This window comes from Pyxicephalus adspersus, chromosome 1, assembly GCF_032062135.1.
Source record: "Pyxicephalus adspersus chromosome 1, UCB_Pads_2.0, whole genome shotgun sequence".
NCBI lineage: Eukaryota > Metazoa > Chordata > Amphibia > Anura > Pyxicephalidae > Pyxicephalus > Pyxicephalus adspersus.
Genome location: NC_092858.1, coordinates 70,827,378 through 70,846,721, shown reverse-complemented (window position 1 = coordinate 70,846,721; position 19,344 = coordinate 70,827,378). Strand labels below are relative to the sequence as shown.

The window sequence follows — 19,344 nt, the reverse complement described above, 5'->3', positions numbered from 1 at the left end:
GCCCACAGGGGCAAAACACGTCAGGATGAGACTCGTTATGTGACCCTCTGCTTCCATACAAGTTTGTCAACCTCAAATTTATGTTTAGTACCATGTGAATAGATTGAATATTCCATGCCTCTCTACACATTGATTTACTAAATGTACTATTTTAAATACTATATTTGTATTCTAAATAAAGTTTCAATGGTTTTTATATAATACCTACATATCCATGTCTTAAAGCCTGCTTCTTTGTCTTCTTCCCAATTTTTCATTTCTTTGGTTTTACTTTAAATGAAATTATGCATTTATCATAAACAAGCATCTACAAACACTTGCATACCTCATCTCTACACTGACCTATAACACATCCTTAGGACCTATGAATTTGTGACCTAGGTAGTTATTACATTTGTCTTGTAGTATTGAGAATCTAGCTTCAGTTCCTTCAAAGTATATTTTCTACATTTCCCTTAAGTTTCCTTAAAAATAGTAGTTAATAAAAATAATAATATTAAACAGGATTTATATAGTGCCAACATATTACGCAGTGCTTTCTTTTCTTAGTTGTGACTGTCGAGTTCTTCAGCCAGTGAAGTCAGGCCAAACCTCCAACTTGTTCCATGTCAGAAAGAACTAAAGATATGGATCTAAAAAAGGGGCGACTAGCATTTCCAGTAGAGGTTGGCAACGGCCGTATACATATTTCTCTCTGCATAGGTTTTTTCTTTAACCCTACTGCTAATGGACACTGATCAAAACTTTAATTCCGTATGGCACATTAGGAGGCATTTATCAGTGTTTTCATCCAAGGTTCCCACATTATTCTAATGTATGTTTATGCAAAATAAACCTAAAGAATCAGCAGACTTGGAGCTTTTCTTTTGAGTCAAGAACAACTTTTTCTGTGTTCTAGTGAGCAACAGAATATTTTTCTCACATGAACCACACACTTCCTATGAGCAGGATATGATGTAAACCAGGTATAATTACTGCTACCCGGACTAAATGTCCTGTGAAATGGTGGGAATCGTGTTTTTTCATGGTTGACATTACAATGGGACAAAGGGAAAGCAGTAGAATTACAGGGGCAACAAGGAGGAGGTTCTTACTGCATGTTAGGCCAGACTCTACTCATGAACTGGATGGTGCAATTGCAGGAACTCCTCTCTAGAGAGGAGAAAAGGAAAAATTACGTGTAAAGAAAAACCTTAAAGTTGAATAGAGTAGGGGAAGGTTTAAACCACTCTCCATTTTCTTTTTGCCACTTGGAGATATTACTCCCTACTTTGTGTCCCGTAGAGTGAACAGGAAGCAAGAGATCTTTCTAATGGGAGAGATGTTGCATTGTAGACAGCGGCTTATGAACAAATGTCCCCATCAGAATATTTCCATTCTATTGCTTTTTTGGTGCTTTATTTAGGTCTGCCCAATTAGTTACAATGTATTATACTTGTGTTCCTATAGACGTACATTGAAATGTCTTCCAGCAACAACAAAAAGCTTTATTACTGAAGATCTTTGCTAGTTTAGTGTATCCTCTGTTCACTTGGTGTTTCATCCATAGTCCCAATAAAATGACTCATAAAAATTGATTATTGTCCACAGTAACATGCAGATTAAACCTCCCCTGCATAAAATATGACCTTGGATATTCTGGATTTCCACTCTTCACTGCACATTACTGATGTCTATTTTCTCTGCATTTCCTGTCACAGAACGTAGCCAAAAGGCAGTTCTGCATATCATTAGCAAAGCAAAACATGTCACCTTGTCTGCTCGCCATAAAAACATTACTGAAGGTAAGAAAATTCATTCACCAGCAGGAATTCATAGCCTATGAGGCAAAGAAGAAAAAAACCGCATCTGTACCAGAAAAAGAACACAACTAAAAGTCCGCCAGAAAACTAAAAGGAAAGTGAAAAACTTTGGTTCAAGAATAAAAAATGTCCACAGAGGTAAATGCCAGAATTGCCCCCCCTTGAACCCTTGCCATATAATATACGGCTTAGTCTTGATAATAAAGAATTGGATGTGGCAGGCTTCAACAATAAACGTCTTATGTTTACCTTCACTGGGACAAGGAAATATAATTTGGGTTCGGTGTATTAAAGATACAGATTGGGAAGACATTTGAGCTTGTACTGTGAAATTCTCTCAACATTTTGCCTTAGATAATACATAAAAAGTTCCTTTTCTATGGTATCTTACTCTGGCCAGAATTTCTAGATTTGTGCTGACTACTCCTAAATATGCTTCAGCCAATGTGCACAGAATAGCTCCATGTTTAATATATGGTGGTCCTGCTCTAAAGTAGTAAAGTCATAGGTCAAAGTCGGTCTTATCAGATGCTGATCCTAATGTTGAGCTTTAGTGAAATCCCCTGGAAGCTCCACTGACAAAGCAAAATCCTAATGTTGCCAAAAAGTAAATGTCCACAAAAACGTATCAGCTTTATTTCCAGTGATAGTAAACAAACTATTGCTTGTTCCTGGAGAACTCCTTATTTACCTTTCATGCAGCGCTGCAAAGAGTTAACGAATGTCCCACTTTACAATATAGTGGATCAGGCAGGTCATTATAACAGAAAGGGACAGATGATTATTGTGTCTTGATCATGCTGATCACACTTGTGAAATGTGAAAAAGCTGGACGAAGATTATCTCTAGGAAGAAGAAAAGGAAGATGGAGGCACCCTGCGATGGATCACAGATAGGCGAGTTGTGTAGGTTTAGCTCCACTTTAACAGCATCATATTTAATGAGAAGTTAAAATCTATTGTGCTGGACAAATATGCTAAATTCCTTGCAATCCGGTCTCCATGGATTGATTATACCACTCCTAGGCCCGACATACTATTGGTTTAAAGCTACGTACACACTTCCAATTATTATCGTTGGTAAACGAACGACGAACGATCCTGCACGATATCTGCGAACGATCGTATAGCACCGATCCTGTACATACAGATAACGACACGATCGTTCGTAGATATTGTACACATAATAGATGCGATCCTTTGAACGATACAGGAAGTTACGTGCACCACAGGAACGTTCGTTCATCACGCATGCTCAGACCATGGACGATCAATGAACAATCGTACACGCGAACGATGGTCAACGATCGTCGTCCAATCCGATCCGCCGGTCCGGTCGTTCATTTCCAACGACTTTCCTCGTTCGTCGGCGTCGTTGGTTACTTTTTTTACAAACGATTTTTGCCCAATCGATCGTTCGTCGTTCGTTCGTCATTCATTTTGAACGATAAAAATTGGAAGTGTGTACGCAGCTTAAGCCAATGGATACAACTTCCCACACTGGAAATCTGTTCTCCTACCCCTGGCCCCCCCTTACTTCTGTCTCTTTTCTTGTTTTCTATTTAAACTGTTTATTTCAGAGATCCATATCACCCACCTTGGTTAGAGGTAGTTGTTATAATAGGTTTTCACCTCACTAGATCATTATATTGCTACATGATTTATTATCTTGCTATGTGGGAGTTCCTAGAACTGAACTCCACTCCCCCCTCCCCCTCCAGGCAGTAAATCTCAGGGATGACTGTCTTTTCCATACACAATATTGTGCCTACACTGACTTTTACTCCATTCCTGTATTGGTTATATTGACTAGCATATACTTTTTATATACAAGCTTTGTAAATATTTTTTTTTCTTACTTGATCTTCTATTTTTTGTTGCTAGTTTTGCCTTGTTTTTACTTTTGCTTCCTCTTTATTTATTAAAAATTTAGTAAAAGTCATGTAAAAAAACATATATTCTGCAAACCAGAATATCTAAAACAATAATTGCAGAACCTTACATTTTTAGAAAATGGCATATGGGTTGGCATTTAAGTGTGACTGAGCTGCTAAAGAAGTACTAATATTAGATTCTACGGTGGGAATCACATTAATATGTGCATCTCCATTATCAAACCTACACTAGTAAAACCGATGTCCAGAGATCTGCCTGCACCACTGCATTTAAGAACCAATGTGTGAACATGTTATAACAGGCAGTGCTGAACCTCTCACAGACATCCTTGGGCTGCTGCAGGTGAGGAAGCGTAAATCCCAAATGCAACATCACCGCCAGTCTGAGCGTAGCCCCAAGGAAGGCTCAGGATAAGTTTAGCGCATGTAGGCTATGTTTAGTGTACATAGTAAGCAGATATAGACACTTTTCTTGCTTCCTTAAGCCAAACCCAACATTCAGCACAATTTAGCTATGCCCATTTTTAACATGAAAGGCTCTGAACCACCCAACATGTCTTTTATATCCATTAGTGTTCATATTTTTCCGCTTGCAAAGTTGGGATCAATGCTCAATGTATAATTCATCAAAGACAACAACTACCATAAAAACAAAGTCACCTCATTTCAAACAAACGGAGCAAGGGGAAAATTCAATAATATGTGCGTGCACACAAACAGAAACAAAATACATATAAAACAAAAGTATTCTGCTTTACAGGTAACATTCCTTTCCAGCACTTCTGTCTACATATCTCATGCTATGATTAAGGAAAGACAAATACTTCAGGCTGATGTGGGGGATGGAATTCAGAGTAAACCAGCTTATGTTGTACCATAAAACAAAGGCATGATGTCTGCAGCAAAGACAACTCAGTGAAAATTGAAATCTCACCATATTCATAAACTATTTCCACTTTCATTAAACAGCCCTAAAGACAAAAACATGTTTATGGATTCTGAACTGCACCACATGACATCTTCATGCTTTCACAATGAATTATGACTAGTGATGTGACAATAGCAAATGCCCAACAAATTGTTTCACAGCATACAAAATACGAGGCACACTGTATAAAAAGTGACATTCATATTATTGACTTTATTCTGGCACAGTACAGACAACATGTCACTATGGAGCACCTAGCATACTACATGAAGGTATTGAGACAACTTGTATCAGAGGTACGGCGAGGTTATCAATAAGTAGTATGATAATAGCTTCTAATTGGAAATGTCTGCATTTAGCATTAGAAAAGATTTCAAGTTACTGCAAATAAGGAGAACACCATGCACCAAAACCTAAACATCTTCTGAGCAACGGAGCCCCTAAACCAGAGGTGGTAAATTACTAGATTCAGACTGCGTCCATCTCTGACATTATCATCAAATTAGATTTAGTATACTAGTATATTTACCGTAATAAACGAGACAGGTAATATAATGCTTAGTAGTGTTTCTTTTGTCTGGTAGTCATTGTGGTTATGAGTGGTTTGTGCTGGGTGAATAATGGCTGGAAGGGGAACACAATAGCTTTTGGATGATTTGCTGAACTCTTCCTAGCAATTGGAGCTTTTTTTCTGCAATTACTGTTCCTAGAGGTTGTATGGCACCCCGATCTGCATTCTTTGCTGTCAGTTGTATTTGCCCATATTTCACCTGAACTATATATATATCTCTGCAACACACAGTAACATAAGGAGAAATCACTCCTAACTTTACCCTGAACACACCTCTTTCAGGCCAAAGAATCTGGGTGACTTGCTAACAGAAGGAGAAGTCATTTTTGGAGCCAGTGATATAATTAACAAAACAAAGTGAAAGGCTAAAGTGCTGCCATGACAGTACAGGGCAAGACCGGGCACTTGGATCTCCATATAAATGGTGTGCAGCTGCATGCAGTGCCAGTGCTTTCCTCATGGTAAATAAAGGGAGAATGCTCCAGCACTTGTAGTGTTTCTGCAGACTGCAAACCCAATTTGAAAGATCCAGTGTTATGCTACGTATGATGAACATCTCCTATTGCTGGGGATGTGGAGATTCTTTACTCCAAGGCTATTCTGACACAAACTGTGCGCATACTGCTATTCCAAGTTGGAACTCTGCACCAGATTCTTCTCTCTCTAGAAGAACCCAGTCACCACTTTCAGATATATATGGCTGTGATTTTTATAAAACAATATCAATTAAATTAAGTTTTAAATCAATTAAGTTTTAAATGAATCACGCTGCTATTTGTTGCTAAGTATTCAGTTGGACTTTCTGGGCTTTTTTGCCACGTACACCACCGCATAGTATTATTGTAAATCAGCATACATCACACCAGACAGTACCTCAACATTTTAAACATAAGGAACCCCTGAAGTAACTTTCAGGTGTCAGGAAATCCCAGCTATAATTTTTTTTCTCGAATTTCGCGATCCGTGCTAAAACACACCCCGTGTACGGTAGAAAAGTGAAGGTGCAAAAACACCACACAAAAAACGTGCACTGGGGTACTATTTGGTAAACCCTCCTCTAAAGAGGAAGGGCCACCCTTTTCTCCAGACCCTCCGAAGCCAAGCTCAAGACGAGGGCTGGATACTGAGCCCATCCAACCGAAGCTGGAATGGACACACATGCCCCCCCTGACCGAAGTCAGAGAGGGGCCTTTTCTCTCTGGGACCGCATAAGCAGGTCCCACCAGATACTCAGCTGGGAGCTCTCCCGAAGAGAGACTCGCCTGAGAGAGAGCGCCTGGTTTTTAGGCCAAGGCACTCTCCAAGACGTAAGAGCTAGCCCATAAGGGAATAGCACCCTCCATCAAAAAAGTGGCAGACAAATACCACACCAGTGACTGTGACAACATAAAAAACATTTAAATAATAATGTGCACTGTGCATAACGCACAATCCCGGCTATATTTACTAAATCCACAGCTCACAGTATATTAGTGTGGTGGTCAGTGGGAAGAACTCCTCTTACATTGCTGATCATTGGGAAGAATGTCTCCCTTATGGAGAGCCAAAAATAAAGGAGCAAATTGGTTATAAAACCCACAGCAATCTCTGGAGGAACCCTGGCTGAGAATACACCTCTATACATTATAATAGAAATTCCACACACATTGCCCAATATATGCAAAAAAAACTGCTGTTTTGAAAATCAGAAGAGTCCCTATTGCAGTCTATTGGTGGGTATTATTATTTTTATTAAACAGCGCCCACATATTACGCAGCGCTGTACAATAAATAGGGGTAGCAAATGACAGACAAATACAGTGACACAGGAGGAGGAGAGGATCTTGCCCTGAAGAGCTTACAATCTAGGAGGTTTATTGGTGCTGACCATACTTGTATGTACTGTATGTGTATAGTAAGCTCATGAAAGCCTTTTCCTGGCCTGGGATCCCAATCAGCCTATATGGAAATGTATCGCACATGCACCCAAGTACACAGACATACCTGACCCGATACAGGATGGGACTACAACCTGACTGAACAATCTCCTATTCCCTACCCACAGATGTATGGTGCGGGGGACTCTTTGGTTGGCTACAAATTGGATATATTTGTGGACCCAGATTTAGGCGAGTCAGATAAGTCTGCACAGACTGTCATGTGTATGGCCGGCTTAAGATCTGGCAATCTGCAGGGCACAGCGATCACCCTGGTGGCATTGCCCAGCAAGGGGCATCAGTCCATAGCCTTGGGATAGTATAGCCTATTGTGTCAGTCTAAGGCTGCACTGACATGTAAATATAATATATATATATATATATATATATAATAGATTGCTTATACATATAATAATATAAATAAATCTTAGATGAGGGGACAGGTGTTATAGCATACAATAATACACAGGGGTGTGTGCAGTAGTGGGAGTTGTAGGTGACACCCCAGCACAGTAATGTACAGTAAGTATGTACGGTAAGTACACACCTGTGCCATAGAGGGGGTGGAGCAGTGTGAACTTACCTGTGTCAGGTATTCTCCTCACATCAGTGTGTATGGGAGGACATTGGATGAGCTCTTCTCAGTGTACACGTAGGTATGACTGTCCCGTCCCCAGTGTATGGGAATAGGGGCAGTGTGTACAGTTGTTTGGGACACCTTGGCCCCGTACATGACCCGGGGGAGGGTTGAAGTCGGACTTACCGGTGAACTTGGCCGCGCTGTCCCCATGTCCGCGGCGTCTCTGCAGGATGAAGTATTGGTTGGAGCTGTGTGTGACCCACAGGCGCAGCGCGTTCTTCAGCAGAACCTCCTCAGGCTTCAGCCACATCGTGCCGGCCCGTGTCACTGCCGCCTCATGCCCGGACACTCACACGGGCGCCCGGCTCACACACAATAGCAGACGGGGCTCCGGACTGTGAGGGAAGCCGCACCGATTGGCTGCTGCCTGTTCCTCGGAGCCTGCACGGACCAATAAGACGCGCTGCTGCCTACAGAGTGCAATCCAAGTCAAACAGATCGGAGGCAGGGTTGTGACTGCTATGGGCAGCTCAGTGGTGAGCACACATCTCTCCCCGGGGTAAGTATCACCAGGCTCCGGGGGACTGACAGCAGTCTGTCATTCCTTTGTGCTCACCCAACCCGCTCTCCTATTACCTGCAGCCATCCCTAGCCTGCATGCGCGGCCCCGATATTTAGAGCACATACTGCGCCTGTGCGCGCCACACTCCCGAGCAGACAGGCCGGTCACGTGTCAGGGATCACCGTCAGCCTGACGTAAGACATTTGTTGTGGATGGACGGACCCTGTAGCTTCATGTTTGGAGGCAATGATTCCACTCATTAAAATACTCCACATAAAATGGTTTCACTTATTCCTATGGTATATGCTTTAGTCTAAATGACTAAGTGTATTGGCTTAATAAAGGGACCATGGCCTACGTTTTCCATCATTTTGCTGTTGGGTTTTTATTTATGTAATGTTGTAATTGTTTCTCTTCCAATTTAGCAGGTGATGGATGTTTATGGGGAATACAATCCCATGCAGCTGAGAGGAGAAGCATCCTAATATGCCTTATAAAACCTTTCTGTAAATGACATCAGATGACACAAATCGGCAGCTATGGTTTTTAGGGCAAACACAGCAATTGCTGAGGAAGAAGAAATGGGGGCCTACGCCTTATATTTACCCAGAGCCCCATTTTGTTTAAAATCCCTGAAGGTCAGCAAGTTTCTCTGCACACCAGATATATGAATAAAATGTACGAGGTATGAGAAAATAAATCTCACTTTTCCCCCATGTCATCATTCACTGCCACTTTCACCATATTTCAGCATTTCATGTTTCACCGTTACATTTACTAAAAGCCATATATTACTTCCAGTTTCACTGTACCTTAGCATGTGACACTGACTTTCACCGTGTACTAGCATGTCATATTTCACCACCGCTTTCACCGTGTACTAGCATGTTATATTTCACCATCGCTTTCACCATGTACTAGCATGTCATATTTCACCATCGCTTTCACCATGTACCAGCACGTCAAATGTCACCATCGCTTTCACCCTGTACCAGCACGTCATATTACACCATCGCTTTCACTTTCATTTTATGGGTACTTTTACTGTGTCCCAATATTTCACCATCTCCCTCACCATATCCCAGCATGCCATACTTTGCCACCTTCTTTACCATTTACCAGAATATCATATTCACATTCAGTTTCACTTTTGTCACTTTCACCATATTCTGGAATGTCATACTTCTGTCTATTTCACCATGTCTCAGCTTGTCTTATGCACCAATGATGCTATATATCAGGGGTGTCAAACTCTGGCTCGGGGGCAAATTCTGGCCTCCAACGTCCTTTTTTTTTGGGCCCCCAAAAGAATCCTAAATACCGTGTTTCCCCGATGATAAGGCAGGGCCATCAAATAAGACAGCCCCCCCTTTTTAGGTAAAAATGAAAAATAAGCCCCCCCCACAAATAAGCCACCCACCGATTACTTACCAGAATCGCGTGGTGCGGTGGGTGACTCCGTGTGTGGTTCCTCCGTGCGTCCTCTTCATGAAGAGGAAGTTTTGTTTCCATATAAAAAGGGTTTATATCTATTGAGAAGGAAAAATGTCCTCAATTTTTTCAATAAATTTCAAGGCTGGCCTGCAACTTTGTCCAAGTTTTTAATTTTGGCCCTCTGTATATTTGAGTTTGACACTCCTGCTATATATTAATGGGGGCGCCTAACTTCACAATCCAAGATCTCTCCCCTGTCCTCCCTAAAGTTACTGTGACGGCCTCCCTTTATTTTTTGGAAAGCTCTAGAACCATGTGCACTTACGCCAGTGATTTTCCCCCACACCAGGAAAGCTTGATACCATAAAGAATGGCAAATCTTATGGAGGGTACACCGGATTATATTTCCTTCCCTTTTCCATGCATCTTTTTCATTCATATTCCATCCACACAATGGAACATAAAAGTGATGACAGAGTTTCCTCTGGCCTTCAAGTGGTCCAAAAACTCCTAGAGACTCACATTTTAAAGACAGCCCCAGAACTAACTTATCCCATCATGTCGACCACCTACCTCAACAGCCATCATCTTCCACTTTCCGGTAACCTCAAGCAGGACTTCTCTATTGACATCTGAAAATCAAAATAACTCTGATGGCCTTCTCAAAATTTACGGGAAGCCTCAAACACCCCTTTTTCATGCTATAAGAACTTTCATCTGCCCTTCAGGAGCCCAAACCACTCTAATTTACTTCCTACGCTCTGGCTGAATGTTGAGAACCACCCTTCTTCCCAACAGGAATGTAAAATATGGAGGGGATGCCAAATTTCCCCTCTCTTGCAAAAGTACCTTACCTCAGCCTTACAGCCAGGTCTAAGAGCTTCTCATCACTTCTAAAGAAGACTCAGAATGGCCTTCATTGTTCCTTGGAAACCCCCTTACACCAGGGATTCAAATATCATATATGAGCTGCAAAATTTTATAGCCTCCTCTTCTCATGTTATACAACTTCCCCTATGTCCACCAGAAGCCTCCAATACTCCCTCTCCTTATCTTTAATCAACAGCTTCAGAACCACACGTTCTACATAAAGATAAAATAGAGATAAAATACTGTGTATCACAGACAAGATGCCAAACTTTTTACATGCATGATTATACACATACACAAAGTACACACTTTTGCAATGAAAACTTAACAAACAGTACCCTCTAATGCTTAGTGATGTATATGCCCAGAGGGCAGTAGGGAAACCCGGTAGTTTGGGAAGAGTAGTATTTTGCATCCTTAATTGAGAAGGGTGCCTGGGGTGTGAAGATTTTTTGGATCATTTACCTGATGTCTGGGGAAACTGTTGGAGTACTTTATAACTCTGGACAACAGAAGGAGTAAATAAAGGTGGGTTTTGACATATGGTAACACCTTAATAATGGTTGCAGGGGCTTAACAGTCTAATTATTATTACACAATATTTATATTGCACTGACATAATATGCAGCGCTGTACAAAGTCCCATAGTCATGTCACTAATCGTCCCTCAAAGGGGCTCACAATCTAATGCCCCAACCATAGTCATATGTTTTTAATTTTTTTTTTGTTTTGTTTTTAGGGTCAATTTTGGGGGACTATGTTCCTGCTAAAAATTTTGGATACCTGGTTTGGAGGTCCATTAGGGTAGGTAAAGGTGCTTCTGAGCTTTTCTCTGATGTGTGGGGATGCCCTTGAAAGGGTAAGCTGGACATTTTAGCATCTCTTCCAAGATAATTGCCATTCCTGCTGTTGGGGGCCTTGGGTGTATAGGGGTAGTTCTGTAATTTTCCATGATGTGGGGTAGATCAGAAGGGTATGTTGGTACATGATGAAAGTTTTATCATTTTATGTTTGTTTTTTATAAATATATTTACATATATGTGGTATGCAGAGACTAGAAATAAAATGTAAGGTTTGCTTCTGGAAAAGTAAAGAACAGCATGTAATATTTTACACTAATAAAGATTGCTGCTGATAAGGATGAAGAACAAATAGTCACTTTATATAAAAGAGAATAAAATACCATAATAGCCAATATAGGTAATAAATTCTGTTAATAAACAAAAATGTCATTCAGTAATGATTGGCGCTAAATAAAAAAAATGATGGGTTTGTTTATAAAGCAGCGAATCTGACATTCACTGAAACATTCCCTAATGGAGAATCAATTACTGCTATTAAAACACATGAACCTGGAAGATTCCCCAACAGGGAATGTTTCAGTAAATGTCTGATTGGCTGCTTTATAAATACACCCCCAAATGTCAATGTAATAAATGTCACATGCTTAGTATTCTTTTTAAGTTAGTGTAATAATTTTACACCTAGGAAGCGTATTACAGCAGACACATTATTAACTGTCAGTGCAATTCAATAAATAAGGGTAGGTGTATTATGTTGCAGAACATTACACATGTGCATTCCTACACATTATGCCACATGTTAACACGCATTGAGCTCACACAAAATGGGACATGTAGTATTGTTACATTCATGAGTATGACTATGTTGTATGGCAAAATGTTCCAAAAAGGACCATGAATACTGGCCAGGTGGCAAAACTTTTACAAACTTTTTGCAACACTAAGAGCTCTATTTATAAAACAGGGAATCTGATATTCCCTTAAACATTCCCTGGTGGAAATGATATCCTGCTATTCCACATAGACCTGGAAGACCCACAAGTGAATGTATGATTTCCTGTTTTATAAATAGAACCCTAAAGTTTGCTAATTTGTCTGTCTCTTTTTCCCTACACAAAATTCACCTTAACTTTTTTCACATTGTTTTCTGTAACAAAAATGTGGGAATCATGAGAAAGTTTATTCATGCCTTTTCTATTTAAATGCAATGTGTATATTTTGGGTGCCTACATTTATAAATCAACTCCCCTATTATCTTTTTTTTGAACTGATGTATAGCTCATAGCTCATCTTTGTACTATTTAACTTCAAAAAGTGTTATATTATACTAAACTTTATATTTACCCTTCAGTTATTATTGTATTGTTTTCATGAGGGGGTAAAAAGACAAGAAATGGTGGAAAAACGTAAGGCAATTACAATTTAGTGTAGCCAGTTTTGTTTTGCATATTAATTGGCCCAATAAATACAGGGGTGTCTCTTTCTCTGCTCAGGTGAGAGTTATGTACATGGACATTTTTACAGTCTTTGCAAAACAACTAACTCTACACATATATTACAGGGTGCGCGCATGCGCAGTTGAACAATCTGTGCCCTGGATTACAGGAGCGCGCACGTAAGAGGTTTGGCTAGACTTCCACTTACGTTACTGCCGGCAATACCTCTGAACAAAACAAACTTTATTGACATAGACACTGGCTAGTAGGCTACAACTGTACCGCCGTCTATTACTATTGCAGGTCCCATGAAAGAAGAGGCGGGCTAGCGGTGCGAGTTGTATTGGTTCGGTATACACCGGCCTCACGATGAGTCTCGGCGGCAAGGAGCTGTCCAACCTCCTGGGCATTCTGACGGAGGAGGCCTGCAGCAACACGTTCGAGGGCCTGTCCACTGCCTTCCACCACTACTTCACCAAGGCTGACCATTTCCGGGTGGGCTCGGTGCTGGTGATGCTGCTGCAGCAGCCGGATCTTCTGCCCACCTCCCCGCAGAGGCTTACCGCCCTCTACCTGCTATGGGAGATGTACCGCACCGAGCCCCTCGCCGCAAACCCCTTTGCCGCCATCTTCGCCCATCTGCTGAACCCCCCGGCCGGGGAGGAGGCCGAGAGGCTGCTATCAGGTGAGGGCACGGCCAGCTCCCTGTTACCCCTTGGCCTGCTGGGGGCGCTGGTTACACTTTATTGCCCCTCCTTATACCCCAACATGCCTGGGTGCTGAGCTTTGCATTGTGGGAAGGGAAGCCTCCAATGGCTGTCATTGGTGAGCCCAGCTCTGGCAATATTGGTGGACATAGAATAGGAGCATCAAGGGAACCTGTCATTTATCTCCTAATATGTGAAGTGACAGGTCGACGTTAGGTGTATATGAAGCAGAAAAGTGTTTCCATGTTTTGGATAGAGGGAGGAAAGGGAAAATGTTTATTGTTTTGCTGTCATGTTCTAGAGCGGAGATTTCCAGTTTACAAAGACCATCAGGAAGCGAGAGGAAATCTCCCCAAAGGGAGGTGGTCATACAATTAGCTAATTCCTTCCTCTGTTACAACTGTAAATGTTTGCATTTCCTATTGTGTCCCAGTGATAAGTCGTTGTACAATCTGGAGTTGCAAACAGCAATCAGAGCTTTTAAAGAATATACCTCATCAAGGGGTAGATTGGATTGTCATCTAATGTTCTTAAACCATCATCCCATGGAGGTGGCGTGACAAGACCAGAGAGAAAATAGTAAAAATTGTCCTTATATTGGTGTGCCTGTTCATATCCCCTCCTTGACCCTAATAGTAATATGGAGGCTTTAGTCCTGAAACAAGTATGGGCATCACAATGTCTAAATGTTTTGTTTGATCCAAGTCAGTGAAAGACGAAAGATCAACTTTAGCCAACTAAAATGTTTAGAAAGGCTTTAGTAATTGCATCTTTCATGTTTCTTCAAAATGCCGTTTTAGAAAAACATGGTCTTGTAAAAACAATGATTACTGGTTACATTTCAGCAAAGTGGATCTGTACTACTGACAATAATAGACTGCTGATTTGGGGAGCTTATAGTTGCTCAAGTCGGGGATGCCAATGATAATGGATCCCATCATCAGAGCAACATAGTGATGCTTTGAAGATCGGACCCCGCGTAGCTTAAAAATGTTAACATTAACTGTCACTTGTTATTGTTTAGCTGTCACAATAAATAGGGAGATACAGTACAGAGATAATCTAACAAGATTGCTAGTCCTTTCCTTATATCTTTTTTTTCCCTGTGTTTTCAAGATAGTTGAACCAACTGTGCTGCAATGTACACGCAAATTCCTTCTTCCTACACTAACCTAAACCCTGCCTCCCTCTCTACAGTTCAGTGGTGCCACAGTACTGAGATCCAACTCCTGTGGGGCTTTTTCACTTTATAGGGTAACAGCCCATACAAGCCAGTGAGCTGCAGAGAGGGACTTGTGGTAGAGGAATGTAAAGAAACACTGAACTGTGGTCCTTCAGATTTCCGTAGGATTGGTTAATGTAAGGGGATGGAGGGGAATCAGTCACATTGTGGGATAGTACACTGCTCTTTTAAATAATCAGAATAGTGTATTATTATTCATCTGTTGTACTGTTGGTTAGTGATTTATTAACAGCATATGTGTGTATGTATGTATATATATATATATGTGTGTATATTATATTTATCCTTTTTAGGATTTTTCAATTTTAACACTCTTTATTCTATATTTACTGCATATGATTAAATATTGAAAATGTTTTCATCTGCAGGTTTTTTGCCACCAATTACACCACCTGAAAAATTCTTCCTTTCTCAGTTGATGTTGGCACCACCTAGAGAATTATTTAAAAAGACTCCAAGACAGATAGCTGTCATGGATGTGACAAATTTGGCACAGCCAGTAGACATAAGTGGACTTCAGTTGGCTCTAGCAGGTAAGCGGCATCTCCCACTCTTAGTATTGTGATATACAAGAAAGAGAATTAAAAATAATAATACAACACAAGTTATACAACAAACATAAACATTCTTAATAAATGGTATTATCTAAAAAAGGGTAAACCAATCATAGAAAAATAATTAAAGTGAGCCTGTACTTTGCCTGATAATGCTTTTTGTGTTTTAGAGCGGCAGTCTGAACTTCCAACTCAGAGCAAGGCCAGTTTCCCAAGCATCCTAAGTGATCCCGATCCAGACTCCTCCAATTCTGGTTTTGACAGTTCCGTTGCTTCTCAGATTACAGAAGCTTTGGTCAGTGGTCCAAAGCCACCAATTGAAAGTAAATAACTTTGTTTTCTCCTATCAGATTGTCAGGTTTTGTGGTGCAATTCCAAGCTTTTAGACATTATTGTGTGGTCACACAATGATTACTTTTGTTAGGTAAATTATATGCAGATTGTTAAGGATCTCACTGTACCTCATTCTTTTCAAGGTCACTTCCGTCCAGAGTTCATACGCCCCCCTCCTCCCCTACATATCTGTGATGATGAGCTTGCTTGGTTAAATCCCATTGAACCCGATCATGCTATTAAATGGGACAAAACAATGTGTGTGAAGAACAGTACTGGTGTGGAAATTAAGCGCATTATGTCCAAGGCATTCAAAAGTCCACTGTCCTCTCCTCAGCAGACACAGGTATTTTTTCCTTTATTTATGAATAGTATTTTTATGTAAATATCTAATAAAGTGGTTGCTGATTTGTTTTTCCTTTACAGTACTGTAGCTTGACATATGTAGCTTTTGGCTCTGAAATTCCTGTTGGTCTAACAAAGTAAATTTGCTCAGCAGCTAGTTAAAACATAGGTTGATCCTTTTTCAGCTTTGCCTACCTTCGATAATATGGAACTAACACAGAGATTTTCACCACTACTGCTGTACTTTTTCACATTTTAATAATTCATGTATTTAATAGATATCTTCTGATAGTTGCTGGAAAAGGTTTTAGATTTAACATTTTAAACAAAATTTGGGAAAAGGAGAAATTTTGGATTTAGGCAGACCAAATCTGTCAGGTGTCATCCAGACTTGTGAATCCCTTCTGCCCTAAGAAGGCTCCAGTGCACTATGCAATGATTCAGTTAGATCAGCCTTTCTCAAACTTTTTAACATGGGGGAACCCCTGGCAATAATATTATGCATAGCTCACAGTACATTGGTGTGGTGGTCATGAGAAGAGTGCTTCTCACAATGCTGGTCAGTGGAAATAATGTTAAAGATAGCCAAGAGGATCATTGCTGTCAGTGGCAGCTGACCTGAGAGGTGCCTATGTAATCCTTATATATTTATATTTTGGTGGATGGTAATTTACTAGACAGAAATGCCTGCAGTCTTTAATACTTTGCCATTAGAAATATATTTTTATGCCAAAATCCTGCAAATCTGTTTTGGCTTAAACACTGTATCTGTCTGTTAGCGAAGATCACCTTTATTTATTTCTTTCTTTTACAATGGTATTTTTAGGCATATTTGTTTATTTAAATTGATTCTTCTACCCCTCAGCTACTTGGAGAGTTAGAAAAAGACCCCAAGCTGGTTTATCACATTGGCCTCACTCCTGCTAAGCTTCCAGACCTGGTAGAAAACAATCCCCTGGTTGCAATCGAAATGTTGCTCAAGCTGATGCAGTCAAGTCAGATCACAGAGTATTTCTCTGTTCTGGTCAATATGGACATGTCACTACATTCAATGGAAGTAGTTAATCGGTGAGTTGTGTCAGCACTTTGTTTCATTTTGTGGCTGCTAAGTGGACTTCTTTCTGTAAAATTCTTCACAATATGTAACTCATATTGTTACATGTAAAGGCTTCCAAAAGACCATGCTGACCTAGCACCTGAAAACAAGCAGCTTGCAGGTTGGCAAGGCAAGTTATGTTAACAGATGAACATCTATTCTTTTAGTTTTTACATAAATCTCTCTTGAGAAAATTGTGTGTTCTAATAATGCTAGTTGTCTGGCTGTGTGGTACATTGAAATATCAGAAAGTTTAAGTCAAGAGAAATGTTTGGGTCAGGATAAGATCCTTATGATGCCACATCCCTAATAAAGCATATACAAAGAAATATGTGAAAAAACACAAAAGGTGTGACTTTAACAACATCCATGTTTGAAGATTTTTTTTTTTCAAAGTATTAAATGCCAGCAAAGTTTTATTTAGACCATACAAAGTTTGTTTGGTCATTAGTACAGTTCTGTTTAAACAGGTCTTTTTTTTTTAATTTGAAAAAAATTCTTTGCATTTGGATGCTGTTAAATTCCCACATTTTGTGTGTTTTCACACGTCTTTGTATATAAGAAAGTTTTCTTTGTAGTGTAGTCCCAACATAACTGGTCTTACACTATGTTTTTGCTCTGTTTATCATCCCAATGTTTTAGGATGATGATGTCTTTCTTAATGCAATTCTATTTCTTTGGTTTTATTTTGCAGGCTAACAACTGCCGTTGATCTTCCTCCTGAATTTATTCATCTTTATATATCAAATTGCATATCCACCTGTGAGCAAATAAAGGATAAATACATGCAGGTAGTAGTTTATATGAATATAGGGCATACTACAAACACTATGCATGGGGATACAAAGAACAAGTTGTTTTAGGTTTTAACCCTTTCCCAAACTTTAAAAGACTGTTCATGTAGAAATACCTAAGTGAAAAAGTTATTACTGTTGTTCTTAAGGTTTATTTAGCCTGTGTTTTTTTTGTCTTTGCAGAATCGCTTGGTCAGACTGGTTTGCGTTTTTCTACAGTCTTTAATTAGAAACAAAATTATCAACGTCCAGGACTTGTTTATAGAGGTGCAGGCATTCTGCATAGAGTTCAGCAGAATACGAGAAGCAGCTGGCCTTTTCCGACTTCTGAAAACTTTGGATACCGGAGAAAATCCACAAGAAGCCAAACCTGCAAAATAGGGGAGTGGCATGCAACCCAAGGACTTTTGTTTTGTACATAATGGCTTTTTTGTTTTGTAATATAGAAGCATAATGTGACTCACCTATACTACCAGCATATTCATTTATTTCTTAGCTCGGTTCCAACCATTGGGTACCAGTAGGTTGTTGATCTGATTTTGTTCCTCACCTGTACAAATTAACTTATTGCAAGAATATTATCTGTGGAGATAATTCTGCCTTTGGATGGTTTTTACAAGGTATTTCCATGTGCATTTTGTAAATGTGCTTCAGTGTGGCATTCATAAACAAATAAAACAGGCCTGTTCTGTGAAAGGTAATGCTTGCGAACTTAATAATCCACCTGTAAAACTAAGCTGTTTTATATAGCAGCTTCTTTATTAATAAAAAAGAAAAACAACTTCTGGTTTCCTTGTCTACAGCGTTTGTGCTTTCAATTCATTTGTACTTTTGCTGTGGTCATGCAACTTCTAATCTATATTGCTAATATTTTTTCGAAGAGCACGTGCTAGTTAGGCTGCGTACAGACATTAAACTTTTGTCGCTGGAAAGGATCTTTCACAATCCTTTCCAATGACAAAAGACTGAAAGCTGCATGAATAGGTGCGGTACATACAGCACCATTCCGCTCTATGGAGGGGGGGGGGGGTTTGAAAGAGCAAGGAGCAACTTGCTGCACTCTCTCCCCTTCACTTGTATTGCCGTCATTCATTGATCTACCAGCACTTATCCTCCAGGCCATTTTACATGTCAGATTCTTGTCCCATACCAGCCCAATGTAGCCTTAATCATAAAGATGGCAGATTCTCCAAGAATTTACAGTATTTACTGTGATTCATCCCTTATAAAATTCAGCTAGCAAAACCCCCATTATGTATTCTCCATTAATAACTCTGAAATTGGGGAGATCTGGTCATGTGACTTTGACAGGTCCCATGGCTGGACTTTCCTTGTGGCCTTTTCTTCAGTTCTAGTCTGGTCTGCACAGTCCCAAAGTCAGCACATCTGTAAAGTATATTGCTTTACCTTTATACAGTGAGAGCCTAAATGAACAGCACATCCATCTTCCTTTCACTTTTTCAGTAGGGTGTAAAT

General features: G+C 40.1%; 2 protein-coding genes across 7 annotated transcripts in view; one reads left to right on the top strand and one right to left on the bottom strand.

Moving 5' to 3' along the window:
- Positions 1–10,648, bottom strand: part of TBC1D8 (TBC1 domain family member 8) — a 50,955-nt gene extending 40,307 nt beyond the window's left edge. Inside the window, exon 1 of one of the 5 annotated variants that reach the window (XM_072413766.1) lies at positions 10,542–10,648. Coding sequence is in view for 2 of the 5 variants with exons in the window: in XM_072413747.1 (XP_072269848.1) it covers positions 7,875–8,001 (127 nt within the window). In the remaining 3 variants the exon portion in view is untranslated. Of the gene's footprint in view, positions 1–7,874; positions 8,386–10,260; positions 10,308–10,541 lie in introns of those variants that run through there. The other 4 variants (XM_072413758.1, XM_072413770.1, XM_072413747.1 and 1 more) reach the window with 4 other exon arrangements.
- CNOT11 (CCR4-NOT transcription complex subunit 11) lies at positions 8,717–18,649 on the top strand. 2 transcript variants are annotated; one of them, XM_072413775.1, is made up of 9 exons: positions 8,717–8,938; positions 11,297–11,361; positions 13,100–13,481; positions 15,115–15,279; positions 15,471–15,623; positions 15,777–15,979; positions 16,844–17,046; positions 17,769–17,865; positions 18,052–18,649. In XM_072413775.1, exons 3-9 carry the CDS (start codon positions 13,166–13,168, stop codon positions 18,247–18,249), a joined length of 1,335 nt encoding a protein of 444 aa, XP_072269876.1. In that variant the 5' UTR covers positions 8,717–8,938; positions 11,297–11,361; positions 13,100–13,165; the 3' UTR covers positions 18,250–18,649. The 2 variants fall into 2 exon arrangements, with proteins under 2 accessions (XP_072269876.1, XP_072269881.1); XM_072413780.1 differs by lacking the exon at positions 8,717–8,938 and adding an exon at positions 10,968–11,085.
- Positions 18,650–19,344: the final 695 nt, after the last annotated feature.